Below are 25,348 nucleotides of genomic sequence, written 5' to 3' on the forward strand. Positions count from 1 at the left end.
ATCTGGTTACTTGTGACACTTTACCAACACTGAGCATACCTGGCAACCAGGTCGTTGGACCAGATCACATAACCACAGAATTTATGACCATTCAAATATATGTCTACACACAAGACAGACCAATAGCACTCATCTGTTGTTGGCGGAGTGGCAGGTTGATCTAGATCTTAGGAGCTCTATGCAATCTGGACAGCAAATGATCATATACATGACAATGTGGTCATCAGCTAACCAGATTTTTGGACCTCAAGTAACATCCTGATTTCATCAGGCAGACACATTCTTTATACACTCAAACATGCACATTTACGGCCAACATTGACTGAAGCTGGTATTTTCATTTAACGGAACCAAAACCTCTGCAGACTCAAAAAATATATAATTTTACCCACCTCTATTTCACCAAATTTAACAAACTAAAGATTCACAATGGAAAGTTATGAAAGGTAATATTCTAAGCAATATGCTTAGTCTACAAATCTGAAAGAAAAACATACAAGTCTGATACTGACCATTTTCAGGTGACAATTTGTCGTATGCATCCTCATATATATAGTTTCTCCTAATGGTGACGTTAATTCCATCTAAAAATGGTCCATCCCCCTGTACTTCTTGCTTGTCTGCATAGATCAGTCTTTGGAAGATCTAGAAGTAAGCATACAACATTACATTACATGTGCTGGTTCTCCAGCAGTTGTGGAGGCTCTGGCTAGCAATGTTAGAGAGACTTGTAGTACAACAGCAGGAACCTAAATAAATACAACATGTATTCTACATTATATATTAAACAATAACATAAAATACCTACTGATGTATGCAGTTCTACTGAGAAAATGCTGTTGGTCATAAATCTAATTACATAGTGCATAAAGTGCCCATACTGCAGATATTAGAAGTCAACAAGGAGTCATGTGAGCATGCAGAAGTATACAAGGACAAACAGTCCTATTGTATAGGTTATGAACGCCAAGGTGATTATAAATATTCTTACAGTATTAGCATTACTACTATGGTATGTAAAGCACCAACATATTTCAAAATTATGAATATTAGACTTACTACTGGCCATTTAATTCATTAGTTAAAACTGTACTTATTACAATGTTTATTATGATGTATGGCAGCAAACCCCACCAATTACAACAAAAAAAAAAATCTACAATGTCACACTTGTATACAATACTAGTAAAATTGGATTCTTTGTAGTAGACTCAATACACTCATGTGACAAACTTGTCATAGGCAAGACCATGTTGGTGCCAAGGGGGCATCTATTGAGACTAGAGAAAAGACAGCTTCACCACCAGTCTATGGGTTCTTTACTGTAAAAGCATAAGGCTGTGGAATTCCCTATCAAAGGTAGGTGGTGATAGCAGATTTACCAAATGGACTTAAAATTGGATTGGCTGCCTTTCTTACAACATAATGTGAGGGGAGTGGTAGCTTTAAAAAAAATGCATTACAATGTTCGGGAATTGACTATCATGTAAGGGGTTAGAAAGAAATTTCTCATACAGATTTTATTTCGCCTTACTCTGGATCAACACAGCAAGAGTTTAGAAAAATGTTCATCTTGACAGACCTGTGTCTTTTTCAAATCTAACCATGTAATTATGCACTCACAAATGGAAATTACATTTTATGTCCCAACAAAGCTGGCATATGGCTTCGGTGGGTGTTTTGCATGGGGTAACAATGCATATTATATAGGCCAAGGAATATTTACAATGGCAGAACATAAAGAGAGAAGGTGATGCTCCAATACAGTACACAGCACTCTGCATTAGATTTCAATGCAGAGCATAAACAATGCAGCGTACATACATTATATTATATAACTTTGTGTAAGTATTGGTATAAGAATAAGAATAGTAAAAAAAAAAAAAAAAAAAAAAAAAAGGGAATACCTTTACTCTTTCTTCAAAAGGAACTACAAATGGAAGTTCAGTTAATATTGCTAACTGACGCTCTTCAGAGACAGACAGAGGTGCTGGCTCCATGCCCACTGGAATAAAAGGAGAATATGGTGGTTACTCTGTTCAGAAAGAGTACGTTTTTACTTAACCAATCAGCTGAAGAACAGTCCAGTGGTTCACGTGTCCATTATTCTCAATGAAGGTCATCATCATTTATTTATATAGCGCCACTAATTCCGCAGCGCTGTACAGAGAACTCACATCAGTCCCTGCCCCATTGGAGCTTACAGTCTAAATTCCCTAATATAGACACACACTCACACACACAGACAGAGAGAGAGAGGGAGAGACTAGGGTCAATTTTGATAGCAGCCAAATAACCTACTAGTATGTTTTTGGAGTGTGGGAAGAAACCGGAGCACCCGGAGGAAACCCACGCAAACACAGGGAGAACATACAAACTCCACACAGGTAAGGCCATGGTCGGGAATCGAACTCATGACCCCAGTGATGTGAGGCAGAAGTGCTAACCACTAGGCCACTTTGCTGCCCAAAGCTCGCTTCAAATTCACTGCCTTAACATGCCTCTTTACAAAAAATGTGTAACATAATTGTAATCAAATTATTGTGGCGGATTATTACACAACTGTATTGAAATTATTATTCATAGGGAAGTTAATATTGTGCATTTGCCGTTATTGCATATTGTCAAAGCAAGCAGTGAATGTGTAAGGGTTAATATGTGTTTAAACACAGAACTGCGTGTACAGCAAAGGTAAGCCTCAATTAGAAAGCTGGAGCTCAATTACTCTGGTCAATTAGTCACGTTGATCTACATTTCACCATCAAGATTTCAATGTGGGGAGAATGATGGTTAGAATATGTCAATACACACAGCATTAGAAGCCCAAGGAATGCCACTTAGGGGAATGAGGAATCACAAGTAAATACAGCCAGCTGTTTTTATACAGAACTTTCTTCTTAATTAGCTTAAACTGGCAGACAGACCAGCCACACAAATCCTAACCTGTTCCTACATTTTCTTTTAGTTTACTGACTTGGTTACTTATTTATTTATTTTAAAAATAAAATGTAAAAATAAAAACAAATGGCAATTAATTTAAAGTGAAATTGCTCCTCTGGGAGCAGCATCTGGTATGTACTTTTCATTATTTTGGTCCCATCTTCTTTGGTTTGTGTATGGTGTATACTTGTGAAATAAGCATTGTATTCTGTATAGTTACAGCTTGTGGTACATTTGACTGGCAGTTACTTCATTATAAAACCGTAATTATCTTAAAAATAAATATACTTTTCCCTATTGAAGTGCAACTGAATAGCTATTTAAAAGAAAATATATATATATATATATATATATATATATATATATATATATATATATATATATATATATATATATACATATATATATATACATATACATACACATATACACACACACACACACACACACACATATATATATATACACACACACATATATATATATACATACATACACACACACACAATTTGCCCTATGTTGGTCTTATGGTACACAGAGGTGCATCATTTTATTCTTATGCATACAGTATATCATTAGACAAGGCTTGAGAAAATGGAACTGCCACCTCCTTAAACAAGGGGAGCCAAACAAAAATGTGGGTGTGGTTTATCCTAATTCCATCAGGGTTTACATTTATATGGTTTTTTTCATTCATTTTTCCCAACACGGGACCGACCCGCACACGCGCGGTTACATCCATTCTCAGATACAGGAGAATCTACCAATCTGCTGGACAGTCCAGAAAGAGGCTATGCGGAAGAAGAGGAGACTACGTCCAGGTATTACCGCCATCTAACGCTACGGAATCCAGCTTTTCACTGGCAAGATTCTGCTGTCACAATTATCCTATACCACATATGGGTGAGTGATTCCCCTCTCTACATCTATTTTATTCTGGACTTTACACTCAAGTCAAGATAGAATCTCCTGGCCGCATCGGGTCAGAAACTTTCTGTACCAGTTCCGTTACAAAGGACTTTCACTTATACATTAATCCGTTTGCAATGGCAACTTTCTGGCATATTCTTGCTGCATCAAATGACTGATTGTATTGGACCAAGACATATACATATTTTTTGTCTCAGAGGTCCTTTCCTCTATGAAACATTAGCATTACAGCTGTGATTTTATATATTTTTAACAGTAAGACTTTGCTATCTGTTTGCATGTATCCCTATGCTATAGGATTGCATGTTACATAACGGTTGAAGTTTTTCACAAGTCAACCTATATCATTATGTAATGATGTTCATATGGCCATTTCTTATATGGTCTAATTGATGTTATTACCAGTGCACTGGCTATTTATGATATTAAACATTGCCTATTACATTTTATTTTATTCTGACTTATATCAGCACCTCATTTGTTTATACAGGTCATAATTTGCGCCAGTACCTTTGTTTTAATTGTGTATATTTAAGGGGAGGGACACCCCTGTATCTGTGCAGCATTGTTGACTCTATACTTTAGTGTTGCCACATTTGGGTTTTTCCTCAATTTATTTATTGCCACTAATTCCGCAGCTCTGTACAGAGAACTCATTCACATCAGTCCCTGCCCCATTGGAGCTTACAGTCCAAATTCCCTAACATACTCACAAACCGAGAGAGAAAGACTAGGGTCAATTTGATAGCAGCCAATTAACCTACTAGTATGTGTTTGGATGCTCTGGTTTCCTCCTACACTCCAAAGGAAACTCACACAAACCCTGGGAGAACATACAAACTCCCCACAGGTAAGGCCATGGTTGGAAATTGAACTCATGACCACAGTGCTGTGAGGCAGAAGTGCTAACCACTAAGCCAACTTAGCCAGTTCTATGTACTTACCATCTAAAGTAGACTGTAAAGGTCCTATCCTCCCCATTCTCCGGTAACGCCATACATGTCTTGCAGACGGTACATAAAGCTGTGTAACCTTTGAAAGAAAATATGGAGAATTAAAAACTAAATCAGAACACACAACAATGTAGTTGTATACATTTGTGTACCAGCACCACAAAAACTATACAGTTCCTTATCAAAGTACTTCCATATTGAACACACAAGGCCCGATTCATGTTCGGAAGCAGCTGTGCCGTATATGTGTCAAATAGCTCTGCGCATGCTCCGAGACGGACATTACGCCAATGAATGCAACTACACGCAATACATGTCTGAATGCAAATGACACTTACGACCGATTCAAGTCCTGGGTTTCTCTCAAGTACGCTTGGTTCAGCCCTACCATAAAAACTCATTTTATGTACAGTACACCTTAAGAACACCTTGATTTATAAATTGTATGTATGTATGTATGTATGTATGTATGTATGTATGAATGATTATATATATATATATATATATATATATATATATATATATATATATATATATATATCTATCTATATCTATATCTATATCTAATATATAAATGCTTAGTGGCGCCTGTGTGTGTGTGTGGAAAAAAAAAAAAAAACAGCGCCACCTGCTGGGCAGAGTTATACACTGACCTACTAAATTCTTAGTGTGTGTGGGAAAAAAAAATTCAAAAAAGGGCTGAAATTTGGTAGGGCTCAAACTCATTTTCGTGAGGTAATTTTACCTCATGAACACACATTAAAAAGAGCGCTTGCGTCGGGAAGTAACGATCTTCCCCTGAGGAGGCCTGGGCTAGGCCCAAATGCATGACAAGAACCTTTTTAAGACCTTAAGTATCTTGATTTGACTAGAATGCATGAGTATCATGCACGGGTTAACTTCAGTTCACAGTTCCTTTGTCGTTATCTGACCACTAGTGCATTCCTTTCTCTCATTTCTTGCACAGATTGTCCCTTAACTATTGCCATATCCAGTGCCTTAAGGTTACTATTTTATATATGTGTACAAAATCACCTATTTAAGGCCTCCAAGCTAGTCCTTGTTTGATGTAAGCCCCGATATACCTGGGAGGTGAGTGCATCTGATTTTAACTGCATTTTAATGGTGTTTGAAGCGCATAGGTCAGAGTAGGACCTGCATATAATGAGGTGCCCTTGATGCTGGGATGCAGGCTTAAATGTTTTGCTCAAAATACAAATCAATACCTCATGTTTTTATTTTGCTAGATTCACAAGGATAAGCAGTGTTAAGGATAAGTGCTGACAACAATTGTCTTTTTATATTTTTATTAATGGTTATACTGTTTAGAGTTGTTCATTTAGTTTGTAATAGAATTTTTTTGTATGCGTTCTGATGTGACCTTATATTACATATATGCTCGTGCGTACACTGCAGGCCGTTCTGTCTGTTTACGTAACGCAAGTAACGTTTAGGCGGGTTGTACTTACACCCACGTTCAAATGGAAACTTATCTTGAGATACGCTTGGATTTCAATAGGGACGTGCAAGTTGTGTGCAGGATGCGTCCGAACACGAACTAGGCCCACAGTGTTCACACTGAACTATTGGCGGAGGGATAAAACGGTATCTAGTCCCTTGCTGTCCTTGAGTGGGAAATCATGAGGTTTATAAATGTCAAAAAAACTGCTGACTGTAGTGTAGGAACATTTACTGCACACAAAAATATAAACTACATAATAAGATATTTGTCTTGTTTCATATTTGTTAAATTCATTTGCTTGGTATTGAAGGCATGGAAGTTATTGTATTACTACAGGAATAATAAAAGAATAGACAATTAGTGCCGTGACTGTGTGTACAACACAGAAACTTACTTTGTCAGCTTTAATGTTCTCCTGTTCTGACAACCAGTGATTGAGTGGACAAAAGTTTCTTCTGGTATCCCGAGCCTTTAACATCTTTACTAAATTGGTAATTACCTGCAGTAAATAACCGTCACAGATTAAAAACTCTTATGGGATCTCTGCTGTGCAATTCAACAAACTTCCAAAAAGGTAAGAAGCCCAATATACATGGAAATGGGCTTCTGAGGGGCTCATAAGTATTGTTAATTGTAACAATTTGCTGGAAGTTTTGCATATCCATTATTCTTTTGTTTCTATAACACCTCTTCTGTACAGTGCACATTTATACATGTAGTTGCTTTTTAAACAGTCAGTTAAAAATAGGTTTACTTTTCTGACTTTCTAAGGAAAGCAGCGTGATCTACAGAGAGCTTACACTTGTATTTGCCTTCTGGGTCAGATCTATGGTACATGACAGACTACCAATCAGATGTGCAGACACTGGTAAGGGGGAAGACAATGACAGAACTCCTGTAAGAAAGTATTTGCAGGAGAGGCTACAAATATTTGGGAAATAAGCGCATTGTGAAATAGTCTGGTGTGCATGACAAGGAGCAATAACAATGCAATATTATGGATATCTCAAGTTAGTACAAAAAAGTAAAAAAGGTAACACAAACTATTGGGGTTCCAGAACGAAGTTTGCTTTATATCTATTGAGCGGCAAATTATACATAGGCTTTGTACATACAAAATGTTTTTGTCTGCGGTTTTTTTTTTATGCATGTTAAATGCAACACTCATAACATTTGCAATTGGAAACATGTTCCATAAGGATACTACAATGTATCTTAGCATAAAAATAATAATAAAAAAAAAAAAAAAAAAGGGAGCGCAAATAACAAGTGCATCCCTGCACAATCCACGTTGCCTATTTCAAGCTACTACCAAGTTCACCTTGTGACTGCCCACAAACACAGTATTTACCCAGCCTTATGTGATCTATAGAGAATAGTTATAGAAATATATTTAAAATAAATAGAATGTTATATAATGAGCCTAAATAAAGACAATTGAGCCAGCAATAGAGGTAACTATATATGAAAAAACAACATAAAAGTGGAACTACATAAAGCAGAAATACAATTATGAGAAGAGCAATACACCCTACTCTGCAGTTTATCAGAGAACTACATGTCATCAAGCAAAAAAACATTATGTAGACAAATACCAAGAATCCCACTAGGCAAAAAACATCCATGTTGCTTTAAAATAATTACATAATAAAATAAAAAAAAAACAAACAAACAATGGAATAAAGAATTCCAGTGTCAGACAGCTGACAATTACATAATTACATATATTTTGTACCCTGTTAATCAAAAATAAATATAACAAAAAAGACTATAAAGTACTAATTTTTTAAAAAATAAATAAATAAATATTGCTAACATACACAATAAAGGTCATTGTGGTGTGTGCGGTGACAACCAAGAACACAGACCCACCACATATTTCACAATTACTTCCACAGGAAACGGAGACACACTACAAAGATTCACCGATATAGTTCCATAAAGTTACAAAGTACAAGCTACTCAAACTACTGTACGAGACCAATCTGTTAGCCAGCGCTTTGTGGGGGTTTTTAAAAAAATAGGAGCAATTGGCAACACCATTAGCAAAATTATTTGGTCGAATTTAAGACTTAAGTGGAACTCAAATGGATGGGTGGCAGGAAAACCATGCATATTACGACACATTAACGCTGGATTCTCTCTTATGAAAATATTATCATTTAGTCTCACTTCAGCTAATGTTCATCGGGCCCATGCTTGTAAGTGAAATGTGTTGTAAAATCAGAGCGAATGGGTTGGATAGAGGCTATTGTAGGCTTGTAGAATGAATAAGCATTGCTTAATTAGCCCATCAGGTTAAGTGCACGCATTAATGGGTCCTTCTTAAAGTCTAGCGTGACATCTCTCTCCAAACATGGCCAAGAAGAAAGTTCCATTAGCAATATTAATACAAGCTTAGTTGATCATTTTCATTCAATTAACTTCTTTCAATTAAATAGATAGCTTGACAAAAGCAGTGATAAAAGACCTGGAGGGACAGCTGATGACTCCAGCTGAACATTACTGTGCGAGAGGTCGCTGGTATTAAACGGACAGTAAATCTAGCATTCAATTTGGAAAATGCATTTCTCCTGCTCCTGTGTCTTTAATGAGCAGTTTTTAGCTGACTGGATCCGTTTGCTTGGAAAAATAAAGTCAAGAGCCTCTTTCTGTAGCACTAGATGCATCCGGGGCTCTGCTAGGTTGTTGTTACTTTAAGCTCCGAGTGCTGACATTGGTGAAAAAGAGAGACAAAAAAAAAGAAACATAGAAAAAGATATATTCTAGTGTCACCAGAAAATGATTTACTTTCCATTTGCTCTATTAACCCCAACATTAAACAAATCCTCATGTGCTATTAAATAAACTGGATTTAACACATTAACACTTCTTGTCACACATAGACAACCAAACTGATTCTTTTCTGGGGGTTTTTACCAGATGTTGAGGTCTAGAATAACAAATTGTATAATTATTGGTAGTGGTAGAGAAGCAGGCTCCGCGTTTACACCCGCCTAAAACAATACAGCAGAGTCACTTCACCATCATCATCAACATTTAATTATATATCGCCAACAGATTCCGTGGCGCTTTACAATTGGCAAGGTAGAAGATGCTTAGGCAGTACTAACAGCCATACGACCTCTCATTAGCTACATAGAAGTGAAGAAAGGAGAAAGTGGAGATGTCCTTAAAAATAAATAAATCATATTTCCAGTTTACCAGCTTAAGGACAAAGTACCCCCACCGTCTGCTTGCTCCAGTTTGAGAGAGACTGCCTCCAATGGGGTGAGAATAATAACATTACACGGGTACCTTGAATAGCTGAATCCATCGCTTTTGCTCTGTTTGAATACGTTGCAGCATCTCAACATTGGTGGTGACGCCAATGCTTCGGAAGGCCGCCATGTATTCCTCTCGCACTTCCGGCTTGGTCTCTGGATACGCCAGCTTGATGATTCCTAAACATGCATCTCGTAAGCAGCGGGACAAAATGACTAACTCTTGTAATGTGAAAGGCATCATTGAGGATTGTCTCTGACCAGCCACTAACAGCAAAAAGAAAAAAAAAAGAAAAACTTCTTTAATGGATTCACTTTTGAGGGACAGGGAAACATAGTGCAGGAAGCACATGACACAGTCATATGCCAATGCCAATATGCTAACAATGCTAATTTATTTATAGAAAATACCTGGCAATTCCTGTCCCAGGTGAGAGAGGATTGTCTCAGAGCCATGCGTGGGCCCAGCAGCCACAGAAGCCCAAGATCAGGTAAAGGCTTTTATCTTTTAATAAAAAGAATATACAATTTCCCTCCTTATTGCACCATACAGCCTGTCGCCTGAGGTTCTAAGCCATACATTAAATTGTCAGGGCAACATTTACATTACTAGAGACTATATGTAGACTGAGTTTGATGCCCAAAGCCCTCACCTGTCCACTAGCTACACCCCCTTTATATAAAACATCCTTAAAACCTCACAAGTTTCACCATTTTTAAGATTCACTTAAGAGTGAATAGCAGTTGAAATACAAAGCAATATATCAAAAGGAATGTTAAAAATTAGGAATTATGCAGGAGTAATTGTAAAACATCAAACAGTATGGAAGGCATCCGCTTAAAGAGCAACAGTTGTTTATTTGTAATTAATCTGTACTTCAAAAGGTTGAAAAATGACATTTGTATGAAAGTCCCACTTGATCATGCTCCTAGTGGCATTATGCACTTAGACACATATAGTTAGTCCTCTATATTTTAACTCAACTGAGCTGAATTACATCAACATATACAGGACTAGATGATATATGGATTTGATTGTCTAAATGTTACTAGGAACAAACAATGCAAATACATTTTTTTTTTCAAGAAAAGCAAATACAATACAAATGATGAACAAAGACAAATGAAAAACAAAACAAAAAACAAATTGATATAATACACCGTTAAATATAAAACCCAAGGGCCATTGAGCTCAGATATAGGAACAATAAAAAAAACAAAACCTTGCACAGGAGGAGATCAAAACAAATGCATTTATTTTTGTATTACTCCTATTATTTTACAGATATACTCTTTAAAATATTGCGCACACATCCTCTGTGCTTCCAAACAGGCCTCCTCCCTGCTTAATATTGCATGGCAGAGTGTATGTCAAGCACTGTCGGTAAAACACCACAATGGCAGCCGCCTTCTTCGTTTCCCAGGGGGAGATGAATGGGAAAGGGCACCAATAAGGTCATTACTAACCTTGGCAGCTGAAGGCATTCATAGGCTGCCACTAAGGCACTGCAGCCTGTAAGCATAGGCCTGGGAGTCTGGTGAGAAAGCCTACCCTGTATATTAAAGTTAAATATATAATTATGGTTTTGTTGGGAGATTTTTTTTCCCCATAAAAGAAATAAAGTATCCCAATTACAAGCAGGGTTTAATATTCTATACAGTTTTCAGTATAAAATATACTGACAGAAATGCCAAATAATACTTAAAGGAAAAAAAAAACTTACATGTGAATAATCAGTCATGTCAGCACCAGAGGTAGTGGACAAAAAAAATTAAAACACCTGGGTAAATGAGGGACAAGCATACCGAATGCAAAGGCTCCAGTACAGGTGAGATTCAGGTCAAATGAAGAAAACTTAAAAATCATCCCAGCATAGTCAGGATCAGGTTATAAAAAAAAAAATCTGCAATGGTTGCCCACCGTTAATGCTAGCATTGGTGACAAAAGTAGGCCTCAGAGACATGGATAGAGAGGCGTGTTTGGCAAGAGCTTCAACGAACAAGCACAACTTGCAAATGATTATAAGCAACAGTGTCTAAGGTGATGGCAGTATGGAATCTCAAAGGGAAAAACAGCATCAGCATAGGGCAACAGTGGGTGGAAGAACAAACTCCAGGATTGTGCAATCCGTGCAGTAATTTGAAATACAACGCAAAACAGATGAACAACTACAGAACAATAAACGGCAGAATCCAAACTTTGGCGAATTAAGTCAGTTTCATCTAGAACAGGCCAAAGAAGTAAACAGATTGGGATACAATAGTTGGGTTGCAGATCACATCTAGTAATGTATATTTGCGAGTGAAGAGAATGGCTGACACCACCTGAAAAGGGGTAACCTATGGCAATATGTGTAACTCATGTTTATAGTGGACAAGGGTATATAAAGTGTATTATACAACAAGTGGTTTCAAAGATTAAAGTACTGCTTCACTCTGGCATTATTTCAGATATTGGAAGATTCAATATCACATTGTGGCCCTACATGACTTTATATTGGCGTTTTCATTTTCATATAGTTATTACCTCTAGTTGCCAATATCTTTATCATTTCCAGGGACAATTTATTACTCAATAGGTGCATCTTAAATAGTTTACAAACTTTGTTGTCTAGACAGATTCAGGGTGCATTTAAACCTCATGGGTTAGGAATATTTATTAGCAATACAAGTACTTCTCTATTATTATCCTTTATAAATAAAGCACTAACATATTACTCAGCACTGTGCATTGAGGGGGATCATGAAAATCAAAATACATACAAATGATGAGAAACAGAAGGTAAAACGGTGAGCTTTCAATCCAAGGGAAACACATGATATAGAAGGTGTTGGAATAACAATCATAGCTGTTGGTGGGGAAAATGTGTGTAGCTATTAAAAGGTAGCAACCAATAAGAAAGCAGACACTGGGCACTGCCATTTATGGGCAGGTACTGGTGATATGGTACAGCTGGAAGATACAGTGAAAGGTGAAGACATGAACCACTAAAATATGAACTAGACATTACAGAAGACTTACAAGGCCCTTTCCTATTCCACTGCCCCTTATATCTCTAACTTCCTCTCCATCCACACTCTCCGGCACATTCCCTGTGTTCAGCCAATGACCATCGCCTTTCCTCTGCACTGATCACCTCATCCCACGCCAGAATTCAAGACTTATCCCGTGCTGCCCCCCCCTCCACTGCAACGACCTCCCTTCCTCAATCCATCTGTCCCCTAATCTAAGCTTTTTTAAACGGGCTCTCAAAACCCATCTGTTCCTCAAGGCCTACCAGCCATCCACTTAACCTTCTCCTTCCTTGTTCTCATCACCTTCCACTTCCCTGTCTCCTCCTATGCTTGATCCCCTCTACTGACTCCTCTCCTGCCTGTTTCCCCTCCCCTTAGTAAGTAAGCTCTTATTATCTTCCCTTCTGTCTCATTACCATTTCTTCTACTCCTACACCACTATACTTGCTATGCCTGGAGATATTGAAGTCTTGGTTATACTTGTTTTACTCTGTACTGTTGAACCCTGGTATACTGTCTGTATGGTATTTTTGTATGGCGCTGTGGACACCTTGTGGTGCCATACGAATAATAATAATAGAAATAATAATAATAATAATAATAATAAAAGTCTCAAAGCAGCCAACTGCTGTCAATTATAAATTCACCATTTACCTCTTCTTAACTTCCTTTCCTGGGCCGAGAGAAGACTGTCACTTTTATGGTTTTCATTTCTCTACAGTAAGTATAGGGTTGCATCCAACATACAGAATGATAGGAAATGTAGTGTACAGTTAGTCAATGTTAAAAAATAACCCAGATTTCAGGGGGCGGGGTTAGCCTTTAAAATCTGGGACTTTGGAAACTGCAGTTTTTCAGTATAAGATACCTCCAGAATAAGATACCTCACTGATTTCACTAATTTCAGTGAATTTATTTGGCGCATCAATATCAGTTTGCACTCAAAATGGCTGCCTCCACTGTGTGTGTAGGCGACATATACCCCCAACCTAACTGCCTCCACTGTGTGTGTAGGTGACATATACCCCCAACCTAACTGCCTCCACTGTGTGTGTAGGTGACATATACCCCCAACCTAACTGCCTCCACTGTGTGTGTAGGCGACATATACCCCCAACCTAACTGCCTCCACTGTGTGTGTAGGTGACATATACCCCCAACCTAACTGCCTCCATGGTGTGTGTAGGCGACATATACCCCCAACCTAGCTGCCTCCACTGTGTGTGTGCACGTGACATATGCATTAAAGGTGTGCAGGCAACAGGTGCACTTTAATGTGTCCTGAAAGGATCTCAGCACTCTTACCTTCAATAGGGTCACCAAAGAATTCATTATCATGTATAGAAATCAGGGAATGACTAAATAATGAACTGAAAAGGTAAAACAGTGGGATGATGCGATTTGAGTCTTCTAATGACATTGGAGACCCCCTGGAGATCACCTGGAGAAGCGGTACCATAGACCTGGTAACAAAAAGACACTCAAATTACTATAGCAGTTAAGGGCAAGCATTGTCGATGATGACGAATGAGGAAAGCAATTTGTTATAGATGAATAGATAATGTGTCATCATTATATATCTATCCATCTGACAAGATTAGTATTTCAAAAACTATAAAATGTAGTTGTACATACCCTGTAATCATTCTTGCGGTCATTGAAGAAATTAAGTACCAAAGGTGTCTTAAAAATCTAGCATTAAAGGCTAGACTGTAAAGCAACCTAAAAGTAAAAAAGAAAACAAACACTGTGAGAAAACAGCACAGAATTTGCCAATACCTGCACATGACAAACAGTCAGTTATTCTCAACCTATGAACTGGCAGCAACAATGTGGTTCTTACAAAGAGTTAGGAGCAAATGTGATTAAACAGTGCAAACCTGGACGAACCATGTTGTAACATAAGGGGTTAAAACACAATTTTTGCATGTAGGGAAGTACTGTTTTTATATGTAGCACACAAATACCTGGTGGCTTTAATTTGACACTGTGATTTAGATTTCTGCACCCAACGAAATCTGCTCCTGGTAGGTCAGATCCGCTATTTCACTTTCTAACAGGCAATTTCATCAGAACTCCAATGTTAAGTAATAGGATTGATTCCAGTAACTTTTAGTATACAGGGTAATGACTTTAATTTGGTGGCATCTTTTAGGGGTGTATTTATCCTTTAAGCCAACATTTTCATGGACTATTGTGGCAATTTGCACTTATCAATAACAGACTGAACAGGAGAGCAATCTCACAAATGTAATTGTCAAATGTGACCTTCCGATGCACTAGTCTGGTCCTGGACTACAGAGGAAATGGCTGAGTGACCTGTTGCGCTTTCTACACTTAACAAAAGCTCCTTGGCAGAACGCCTCCCAGGCCCTGACCACATCTGTGGGAGGACTTGTCAGCTTAGCAAGTATAAACCATAATTATAGAATGCCTAGTGTTTAAGTGAAATAGATAAACATTAGGTGCCATAAAACAAGCCATTTCCTCTACTAACGTGCAGTGAACCATTTTATCACTTTCAAGTATGGAAGTGCTTTTTGATGTATATTGGCACTTTTGCTTAATCTTTAACAAATTTAATTTATAATTTAGCAAAACAGAATATTCCAAGTCTACACGCTTGCTATAAATGATGGACTAAAACAGGTGACAATGACATTTTCCGTCTGAAGGATCCTCACTATATGCTCAACCAAGGTCTCCGCTGTCCTTCCTCAACAGTGGGTCAAGCCCAGCTGTTGGCATTACACCTCTCACATCCCATTGGGTCTAAGCGCACACAGTTTCCACATTCATTGTCATTGAAGCAGACTGTCTGGAGAGCCGCTGTATGAAAAGTTAGTACTGGCCTATGTAAGTTTTCTTAACTACTAAACTTTATTTTCTATGAACACAGACACATTTATAAGCGTCTCACGCCACAAGGAATATTGCTTCAGCTTACAGAATGGTTGCTGCCAATGTGTGCAGGTGTCAAACACTTTAAAATCTATTTCACTGTCTGACTGCATTGTTTAAACATAAAAAGGCTGATGAATGGCATGTAACTTATGTTCCTAAAAGGCATCTCAGCCAATCATGGCACAAAGTTGATTCATGTTTGCCTAAGGCCTGTAAAATGAAGTGTGAAATTCCTTCTATGCAATGATTAAATGACTCATTAAGCTTTTATTCAGCAGAAACACCAATAAAACTTAATTAGCTGAATGCTGAGTTTCTCCTAAATATGCCTGGGTCATAAACATGGAACTATTTCCCACTACAATCACTTAACATAATGAAGTCAACACAATAGGCTTTAAAAGGAAGCCTCAAAATATTGTCACCTCTACCAAACTACAAGATGTCACAGGGAGAACATGGCAGCCAATACTCTGAAATCTATTCATGTATCCTGTCACCCAGCTGTAAATGGACAGTGCTTTGGTCAAGACAATTCATCCTTTTCAGCACTGATAGTATTTCGCTGATAAACCACAAAGATAACAATTAAAATACAATGGCGGATCTCTTGGAAAAACACAATCAAAGGGCAATTACAAGGGAAAAATCTAATATAGGTTGTTCTTTCTTCCCCTGAAAGGAAGGTCACGGAATGCACTGTTGACACATGAAAGTTGGGAATAGGGATGTATGGTTTTCACATAAAGTACTGTGTGGTATGTCCAACATCACACCTGGGTGTCAGTGTTCCCAGATTATTTAGCAGATTAGCACTGGATGAAAGCCACAGGTTATCAGTGTTAAACAGTTAGCCAAAAATCAGCAAACACTTCAACAAATCATCTAGAAAACCAAAAGGTATGAGGATTTCTATTAACCCCTTATTACAACGGACATTTCAGATTACTTTAGGACTAGTAATTAAACCTTTAAATGAAAACGCTTTTCTGCAGAATGTTTTCTATTTAAGTGTTCTGAATTATGCACCATATTTTAATAATAACGTACAAAATGGTGAAGCCATATTACAAGCTAAAACGACATTAAAAATGGGGACCTTTAGGATATATGGAGCAATACAAAATGTGCTGTAAACCAGTCTTTTTTCACCTATCTTAGAAAATGAACGCAAACATCTGACCGCTAGCTGTTAGTTATAGCATTTTTTTATATTTTATTTTTTAAAACACAGGTACCAGAACACCAGCTTCGTACTTTGTATTCCTGATGACAAGTAGAGACTGTGAGGAAAGTCTGAATCTATTCATACTGCCGGTGAAACACCAGGAAATCTCACTTACATCTACACTGACATACTGTGAAACATAGCCAGAAAGGAATCAGAGATTTAACATTTTCAGGGGCAAAAAAACAAACAAACAAAAAAAAAACACACACACACTTTAAGATAAAATTATTACCATTATTATTGTTATTATACAATCTGCAAAAAGTTCTTTCCCATATTCAAAGTTTCATAAATTGTACTTGCAACATTATCATAGCTGGGTCGGATTAGCATGTATTGGCTAAGCTATTGTCACACAGGCAAGTAACATCGGTAAAGTTTTAAAAGTATTATTTGTTCACCTTTTTTCTTATACACAGACTGCATAGTATTTTCCCCATCTGATATTAGCCTTGATATGCACCTGCCGTGTATGTGGTCCCAACTAATCTAAAGAGAATGTCCTCTATCCTGTCTCATGTCTGTCCAGTCTCACATGTCCCTGTCAGGTCTTCTGCTGAATTGTTTCTGTATGCCATGTGACTTGTACTGTTAATAGCATCCATTCATGTATTTATATGCTTATCTGTACCCATTATTATGCTTACTGTTCTCATATAGATCTCATCTGTTTGACTATGTTAGGCACTACTGAATCTATGGCTCCATATAAATAAACAATGATGATGATGATGATGATGACGACCTAGAAACATCAGACACTTCACTTCCTAGTGAATATTTAAGCTGCATTCTCATTAATATTGGCCCACAAAATAGTTGCCGGCCTCCACTTTGTGCAGGAGCCAGGAGTGCTCCACATACTGTATCTATCAAGCAAAGTCTGTAAAGAACACAGAAACCGCCCTATAGAGCGTGCCACAGCAATTAAAGCACACACGGATTATTATTTTGTAGCTGGGATTGAGTATTATGCTGGGACTGATAGAATTTGGCAACAGAGACACGCATGTTAAATAACATTTGCTCAACCTTACAGGTGCCTAATGCTGTAAAAGTGATATGATCCTAATCCTGTTATACTATCTACATAAGGAGTCTGAAATTGGGGGAAATAACCATTCTAAGTAAGAAATGTCAACACTGTTCTGGGAAAACCAGGAAAATTGGCAAAATTATATTCTGCCCCCACCCAACACTTGGCTAAACTAATGTAACAAACACACAAAGAAAAACCATGTCCTACAATATTAAATGAAACCATTACAAGAAAAAAAGGGCAAAACAAAAAACAATTATACACTTTATATAAAAATATATTGTTACTTACAATTCTTTATGACAATAAATATGTCACTTGTGAGGTTTTACTTGGTCTAGAACCAACATAGGCAATGTATGGCTCTTCAGCTGTTGTGTAACTACAACCTCCAGCATGCCCTGCCAAACTCTGCATGATGGGACTAGTAGTTCCTCAGCAGCTGGCGAGCCACCAGCTGCCTAGAATATGTCTGAACATTATTCAGCCCATCCATAGTGAAGTGTAGACAAGTATAAATAGACGCTCACAAGCAGTCATCTGACCAATCAACAGTAAAACGCCTCTGAATGAAAACCTTCCTCCCCAGAAAGCCACAAATGAATAGAGCAGCTAAGTAGACTTAGACTTGTAATGCACTTTAAAGATTAGTGGAATCAATAGTGCAGACCTGACATGCCCTGGGGAGCCACAACAAATATTGGTTGTTTGTAGCTATGGAAAAACCAAGGTTAAATTGACTTCTAAATTGAATCAAACAGTAAATCTTTGTTTTACTTTGTAATACAATCTAGATTTTTTACTGTGACATTTGCCTATGAAACACAATTATCAGCATACTGGGCTCGGTAAGTGACAAGCCAACACGTACAATTCCCTCATTTGCTCACTTAACATTAAAAAAAAAAAAAAAAAATCAATAGCAGAATAAGTAGAAATAAATTAGCTGAAAGCTATAACAATTTATTTTAAAAAAAAAAAAAGGAAGAAAAAAAAATAGCATTTTCCACACTAAATTGCAGACAAATAACCTTGAGACATTTCTGTATTGCAAAAAAAAACCCTATTGATTAGGTAGCCGTCAGACAGGTAACGAGGATGACTGTGTTTTTATACCATTACTTAACAGGTCTGGAATGCAGAGGACTGCTGATTGCTAACAGTTTTCCTTGTAAATGTCAATATAGACGTGGAAGCTGGTTGAGGTATTAAAACATATCTTTACTCTCTAACAAATGTCCACTCAAAGTAAACCCATTTGGTTTAAACATATGTCTTCTTAGTAAAGTGCAATGCAATGGATCTGCTATTTCACATTGTACATTGCCATGGTGCCTGTAATCAGATTGTAAAGTTGTTAGATTTTCAGGTGGATCACTGTGTGTGTAAAGCTGGGTCCACACTACAGAAATTTCGACCAACTTTTTATGCCGAGCAATTTTACATGCGATCGGTGTTCCGATCGCTCGGTCCATGGACTGCATACACACTAGCCTTGTTTAGGACGATAAAGGAAAGAGCGGATGTCCCTTTAGCGACTTTTTACAGCCATGTTGTCGTGAACAATGACTGTAATTTCATACTCCCTGTTGTGGATCGGTCGGAAGTTTATACACACACTACACAGCGGAAACGAGATTGGAACGAAAATATTAAACGGTACGACCAACCAAATGAGGCGATAATCGTCCATTCGGGCAGACTTTCGACCATCGTGTCACTGTACACACTGACCCGACTTTTGAACGAGCGGTCGTATGTCGGCTGTTTAAGCCGATTATTGGATGAAAACAGTGTAGTGTGTACCCAGCTTCACCTAAAGGCTTCTTTTTGGGCCCCTTCTTATTATCATCATTACAAGCTTAACCCAGGAGGTAAACAAAACCAAATAAATAAGTTAATTTAAAGGTAAGGAATAATTTATTGCATAATGCAACTTCTGTGATGCTAAGCAAATATCACCATGTGTTTCTCTCAAAAAGCCCCCCCCCCCCCCCCCCCCCCCCCCGATAGATTTCCTTGCAATTTTTTCTTGTTAGCCATTATTAGATCACATATTAATTTTGGTGCGGTTTTACCGCACTGAAGGTAGATAGCTATGATAAAACGTCTGATCTATGTATTGAACTTCCCAGACAGTTTAAATCACATTCACCAAATATCTCTAAAGCTGGGTACATACTACAGAAAATTACTCCCAATGCGATATCTAACGATTTCACAAACGACTGAAAGTCCCGATCAGCACGTCTATTCATGTGTACACACCTACACAACTTACAGTCAGATCTGTGATCTTCATCTGTCATAACCATCTGCTGAAAAGATTGGGACTCTGTAAGCTCTATGGAGATCTGCCCACACTGCTCGTCGTGAGTGCGTACACACTGCAGAATTTGCCCGACATCGTTCAGAGTGATTTTTAGTCTGCTTATAAAGTGAAACGATACGATGTGCTTTGGTATGATAAAACATGATTGTGGGAGCGTGCACACTAATGGGATATCGGATCGAACATTCGTTTATCGTGTGATTGGCACGATAATCGGGTGAAAAACCTGTAGTGTGTATCCAGCTTTACGTCTAACATGGCTGAGATACACAGATTTCATGTAGCTTTCCTCTGAACTTCTACATCAATTAAAGGGTCTAGATGCATGCCCAGATTACCCTGTTAATAATGAGCTGCTATAATCTAGCATAAAGATATGTGTGTATAAAGCTATGAGCCCCAAGTCATGCGGTCTTCCCCATCCACATTATCCCACATTCTTCATGAGCACCGGATGCCAATCTTTCTCTCCTATGCCACTAAACCACGGTTTTCATCAAGCTGTAGTTACATATAAATTAAACATGTCACACATCATGCCACTACACACATACACGAGAATTGTGCAATCACTAATGAAATATCTGGCACTGTCCTTTGAGTGGTTTCAGAGATCCCAAGATTTTATCAATAAAATGAGTTGTAATTAAATACAATGATCTGAATTACTGTTCATTTGGATGGTGTTCCAGCACTAAATTCATAGAAGCAGAAAAAAAAAAAAAGAAATGAATCACTAACAAATACTGTGTCTCAGAGGCTCACTCAGGTCATCTAAGCATCCCCCCCTTTAATACAGAATCACAAAGAATCCCACAGACTAGTTCTTAAGCTTTTAGATCATTGGAAGCAGGTTAGACAATCAACTTCAGGACCTATTATTCACTTTTTAATTGAATAATGTAATTTTTATTTTTATTTCTTTTTACAGTTACTTGTGCAAGTGTATCATTTGTAATAAAATGCAGTACTCCACCTTTTTGGCATCAGCTTACAATAAAGGCCTAAACTGGTGTAATAATGCAGCAGAATCAAGCAGACACAATTGAATTAATACACTCTGAAGGACTTTTATACTTTGTGGTAAGCGAGGGTTCGCATTAAAAAAGGGGTAGGTGGTATATAGATGAAGCATTGTATAATGATTAGCAAATTAGATACTGCTAAGTAATCGAGGTAAGTAAGCGAGGGTTAGCATCACTACTTCACTGATCACCTCTTCTCACTCCCGTCTTCAGGACTTTGCCCGGGCTGCCCCCCTGCTGTGGAACGATCTTCCACGTTCCATCAGGTTAGCATCTACGCTCAAAGGATTCAAGCGTGCCCTTAAGACTCATTTCTTTATTCAAGTCTATCAGTCCTCCTCATAACTTCCTTGTCCTGGCTCTCTCCCCCAGTTAGTACCACCCTATTTGTGTCTCCCCCTTCCCTTTAGGATGTAAGCTCTCAGGAGCAGGGCCCTTTTCCTTGTGTGCTCCTTCTACTATTCCATCACCCTCTGTACCTCTTGGCCTGCTTCCCTAGCCCTGTTTTCTTATGCTTCGGCCTACTTCTCGCTGATTTCTACCATCACTTTCACTATCTGTCCCAGAAATAATCTGATTTCCTTTACCTTGTAACATGTATTTGTATATATTTTTGTTCTTTCTGTATCATGTTGTGTCTTGGTTCTCGGTTTTCTGTATATGTAATGTACGGCGCTGCGGACCCTTTGTGGCGCTTTATAAGTTAAAGATAATAATAATAATAATAATAATAATAATAATAATAAGTGGTATATAGATGGGTTGGGTACCTTATAGAGATGCTGGAAACGCCGACATCAGATACCCCAACGTGTTCACACTGAAGCTGTAATTCCCTACAGAGTGATAATAGCAACAGCTTAAGAACCACACGTGAAATAATTCCGAGGAATGAAGATCTCTGCGGCCTTCAATGACGTCACTTTAATGGGCGACACTATGATTTGTGCTGTTAAGGTAGTAATTTAAGGAGGCGCCGGCTTTGCAATGTACTAGGCTTTCTAAACAACATTGTACAGCCGGCGCCTCCTTAAATTACTACCTTAACAGCACAAATCATAGTGTCGCCCATCAAAGTGACGCCATTGTAGGCCGCGGAGATCTTCATTCCTCTGAATTGTTTCACGTGTTTTTTTTAAGCTGTCACTAATACCACTCTGTAGGGAAATACAGCTTCGGGGGCATCCGATGTTGGCGTTTCCAGCATCGGTGTAATGATTACCTTCGATAAAGACGAAACATTATATAACTATTAAGAAAGTAGATACTGCTAAGTAATCGAGGTAAGTGAGAGTTAGCATTATAAAGGAGATAGGTGGTATATAGATGAAACACAGTCAGCGAGAGGAACAGCGGTGGGCCTATGCATCACAACGGAAGCTGCCGCACTGCAAGAATTCACCCTAGAAAAAGTAATCTTTTGGGACAGACTTTTACTTCTACCGCCCAAAACTAAATTTTAAGTTCTGGTGGAATTATCCTTGATCACTTCCATAGATTCTCATTTTTAGGTATGCTCTGGTAAAGACAACTATTGTGATTGCCTAATTCTTCCACATGTCTGTGTGTATAAAACACAGATACCTCCCAGTTTCAGTAGAACATAATAAAGCTTGAAAGTGCTAGAGTGGAACATTTAACATAGTCTCTTAAAGCAAAACACACCAACATGAAGTGGATGTCATATAGGTAACAGAACAGCATTGTTGTTATTTAAGGGACAAGACAGTTTTTCACAAGTCAAGAACACTAAAACTATGATCTTACTTCTCACATCCTGCTTGAATGACATTAGCTCAGAAAACAAGCTAATGGCCCTAATCGAAGGATGACAGCTTCCCTGACATTTTACTTCCTGACAGCAATAAACATCAGTCGCCCAAGACAAACCCTAATGAGATTGCTGCAGTGCTGTTTGCATTATGGCTGAAATGGATTCACATCAATGCCTTACTGGACTTAAGTTCACTTTATGGTCTCTCTACATACCATGATAAACAGGACATTAGCTGTAATCACTCAGGTATATCTGCTGAAGTATAACATCCACTGAAGTTCTCCATCTCAATTCTCAGTGCAAAACAAAGCAATATGAACCCTATAGCAATTTCCAGCCAACAAACTTACATATGGCCAATCAACCAAAGAGGAGATCACTTTCTTGGAGCAAACGTCACCTTTTCAGTGTTTCTCGGTTTCGTTCAGGGCTAATAAAGTTGCACTGGTATCATCTTGTCCACATACCCACAACTGGTCACATAATAGTCACACAAAGTATAAGACAAGCTAACCATATGCCATGACTGATCTGTCTTCTGGGGGGGGGGGGGGGGTTAACTATTCCTTAATTTTTAATATATCTCTCGATTTCCCACTGGAATTTGACACCTAATGCCTGTGGCTCCAGTATGCAAAAGACAAATTCAGTAGCATTTAAGAAGTGTAAGAAAGTCTGCTCCTTCTACTGTTCTTTGTAGAAATGGTAGAAAAAATAAATTACAGATTATATTTAACAGATGGATCTAGACAAATTGAGGTTTTAACAACATCTGCTTGGTTGATGTGAAGATGACCGACCCACTTTCGAAATGACTTAACAGAGAATCATTTATTTTTTTTTGCAAGGAAGACAATATATCAATGGTCTACCTGAATGCCAGCCATCCTGCACACTTCATGGGTCCTGTCATCATCATCTATTTATATAGCGCCACTAAATCCACAGCGTTATACAGAAAACTCATTCACATCAGACCCTGCCCCATTGGAGCTTACAATCTAAATCCCCTAACATACTCACACAGACCGAGAGAGACTAAGGGCAATTTAATAGCAGCCAATTAACCTACCAGAATGTTTTTGGAGTGTGGGAAGAAACCCACAAAAAAACGGGGAGAACATACAAACATGGCCTCAGTGCTGTGAGGCAGAAGTGCTAACCACTAAGCCACCGTGCTGCCCACAGATGTGTATAACTGACTATCCTGTGCACATAAGTCCTCAAAGCCCTGACAACATCCACAGAGAGAGCAGTCATCATCATCTTTTATTTATATAGCGCCAGCAGATTTCATAGCACTTTACAATTGGGAACAAACAGTAATAAAACAATACTGGGTAATACATGCAGATAGAGAGGTAAGAGGGCTCCGTTCGCAAGCTTACAATCTATGGGACAATGGTTTGATACATAAGGGTAAGTGCTACATCATATTGAATATTTGTCCAGCTGAAATGCAAAGGTTACAAAGTATTTAGAGGACTGTATGCTCAGTCACACAACTATATTGGTCAGTGGGTTGTTATCTTGTGTTAGCTGTGTAGAGGGTGGTAATAGGGTAACCTAGGAAGAATAAGAGGGTGGTAGAGGAAAACTATAAACTTGTCTGAAGAAGTAAGTTCTTGCGGACACTTACCACTGCCTAAGACTGGAATCACAATGTCCTGAATTAGGTGTAACTTGGAGATCACTTTAGGCTGAAAAGAAGGTTTAGTCTGAAGGACAGTCCTGATTTCATGAGATAAGAGATTTGGAGACCTAATTGTATTAACTGTTGAAATAGCAAAATGAAAGGTAGTCTTCCTGGTAAGGAACTTTACCTCCACAGAACGCTAAGGTTCTAAAAGAGGATGCTCTAAAGCCGTCAACAACAGATTGAGATTCCAATTAGCTATCCAAGTCTACACCTCCTGTAAAATTGTGTGCGTTTTCTTTGAAAACCGAGAGGCCTGAAAACTGAATCTGCAGAGAGCTAAGTCTCAAACTATCCAGGCCCTCCTGCAAGAACAGCAGTAGACAAGCCAACTGAAAAGAGTTAGGAAATCACGTTTTTTTGTTTGTTTGTTTTTACTGCAGGAGATATAATGTTTTCCACACCCTGTGATAATTATTGGCTGAAACTGGCTTTTTACCATTAAGCATGGTCTGAACCAAGCTGTTAAAGAAACCTGTAGCCCTAAGGGATCATGGCTTTAACAGCCACAACGTTAAAGCCACCCGAGCTAAATCTTGATGATGAAAAGAAGATTTTTAAAAACTTACGATAAATCCGTTTCTCCGATTCCATCTGGGGGACACGGCTACCATGGGGTTGTATGAGGGGAGCGTGGAGTTGGCACTTAACTAGTTAACTTGTTTAATGTATCAGGCTGACCGACCCCTTCCCTCTGCAACCCCCTGTAGCTCCTCAGTTTAATTATAAAGCCCCAAGGAAGATAGGCCAAACAACCAAAGAACATACAGTGGAAGAGCAG

General features: G+C 38.3%; 1 protein-coding gene across 3 annotated transcripts in view; it reads right to left on the bottom strand.

The window, feature by feature from the left end:
- The window catches only part of UBE3C (ubiquitin protein ligase E3C), an 84,551-nt gene that overhangs the window by 25,059 nt on the left and 34,144 nt on the right, over positions 1-25,348 (bottom strand). For all 3 annotated transcript variants that reach the window (XM_075212116.1, XM_075212117.1, XM_075212118.1), the window contains exons 12-18: positions 14,199-14,285; positions 13,869-14,026; positions 9,583-9,815; positions 6,680-6,784; positions 4,815-4,902; positions 1,908-2,005; positions 513-645 (exon numbers count right to left, since the gene is read on the bottom strand). In XM_075212116.1, the coding sequence (XP_075068217.1) occupies positions 513-645; positions 1,908-2,005; positions 4,815-4,902; positions 6,680-6,784; positions 9,583-9,815; positions 13,869-14,026; positions 14,199-14,285 (902 nt within the window). The remainder of the gene's footprint in view (positions 1-512; positions 646-1,907; positions 2,006-4,814; positions 4,903-6,679; positions 6,785-9,582; positions 9,816-13,868; positions 14,027-14,198; positions 14,286-25,348) is intronic.

This window comes from Mixophyes fleayi, chromosome 5 (assembly GCF_038048845.1).
Source record: "Mixophyes fleayi isolate aMixFle1 chromosome 5, aMixFle1.hap1, whole genome shotgun sequence".
Lineage (NCBI taxonomy): Eukaryota > Metazoa > Chordata > Amphibia > Anura > Limnodynastidae > Mixophyes > Mixophyes fleayi.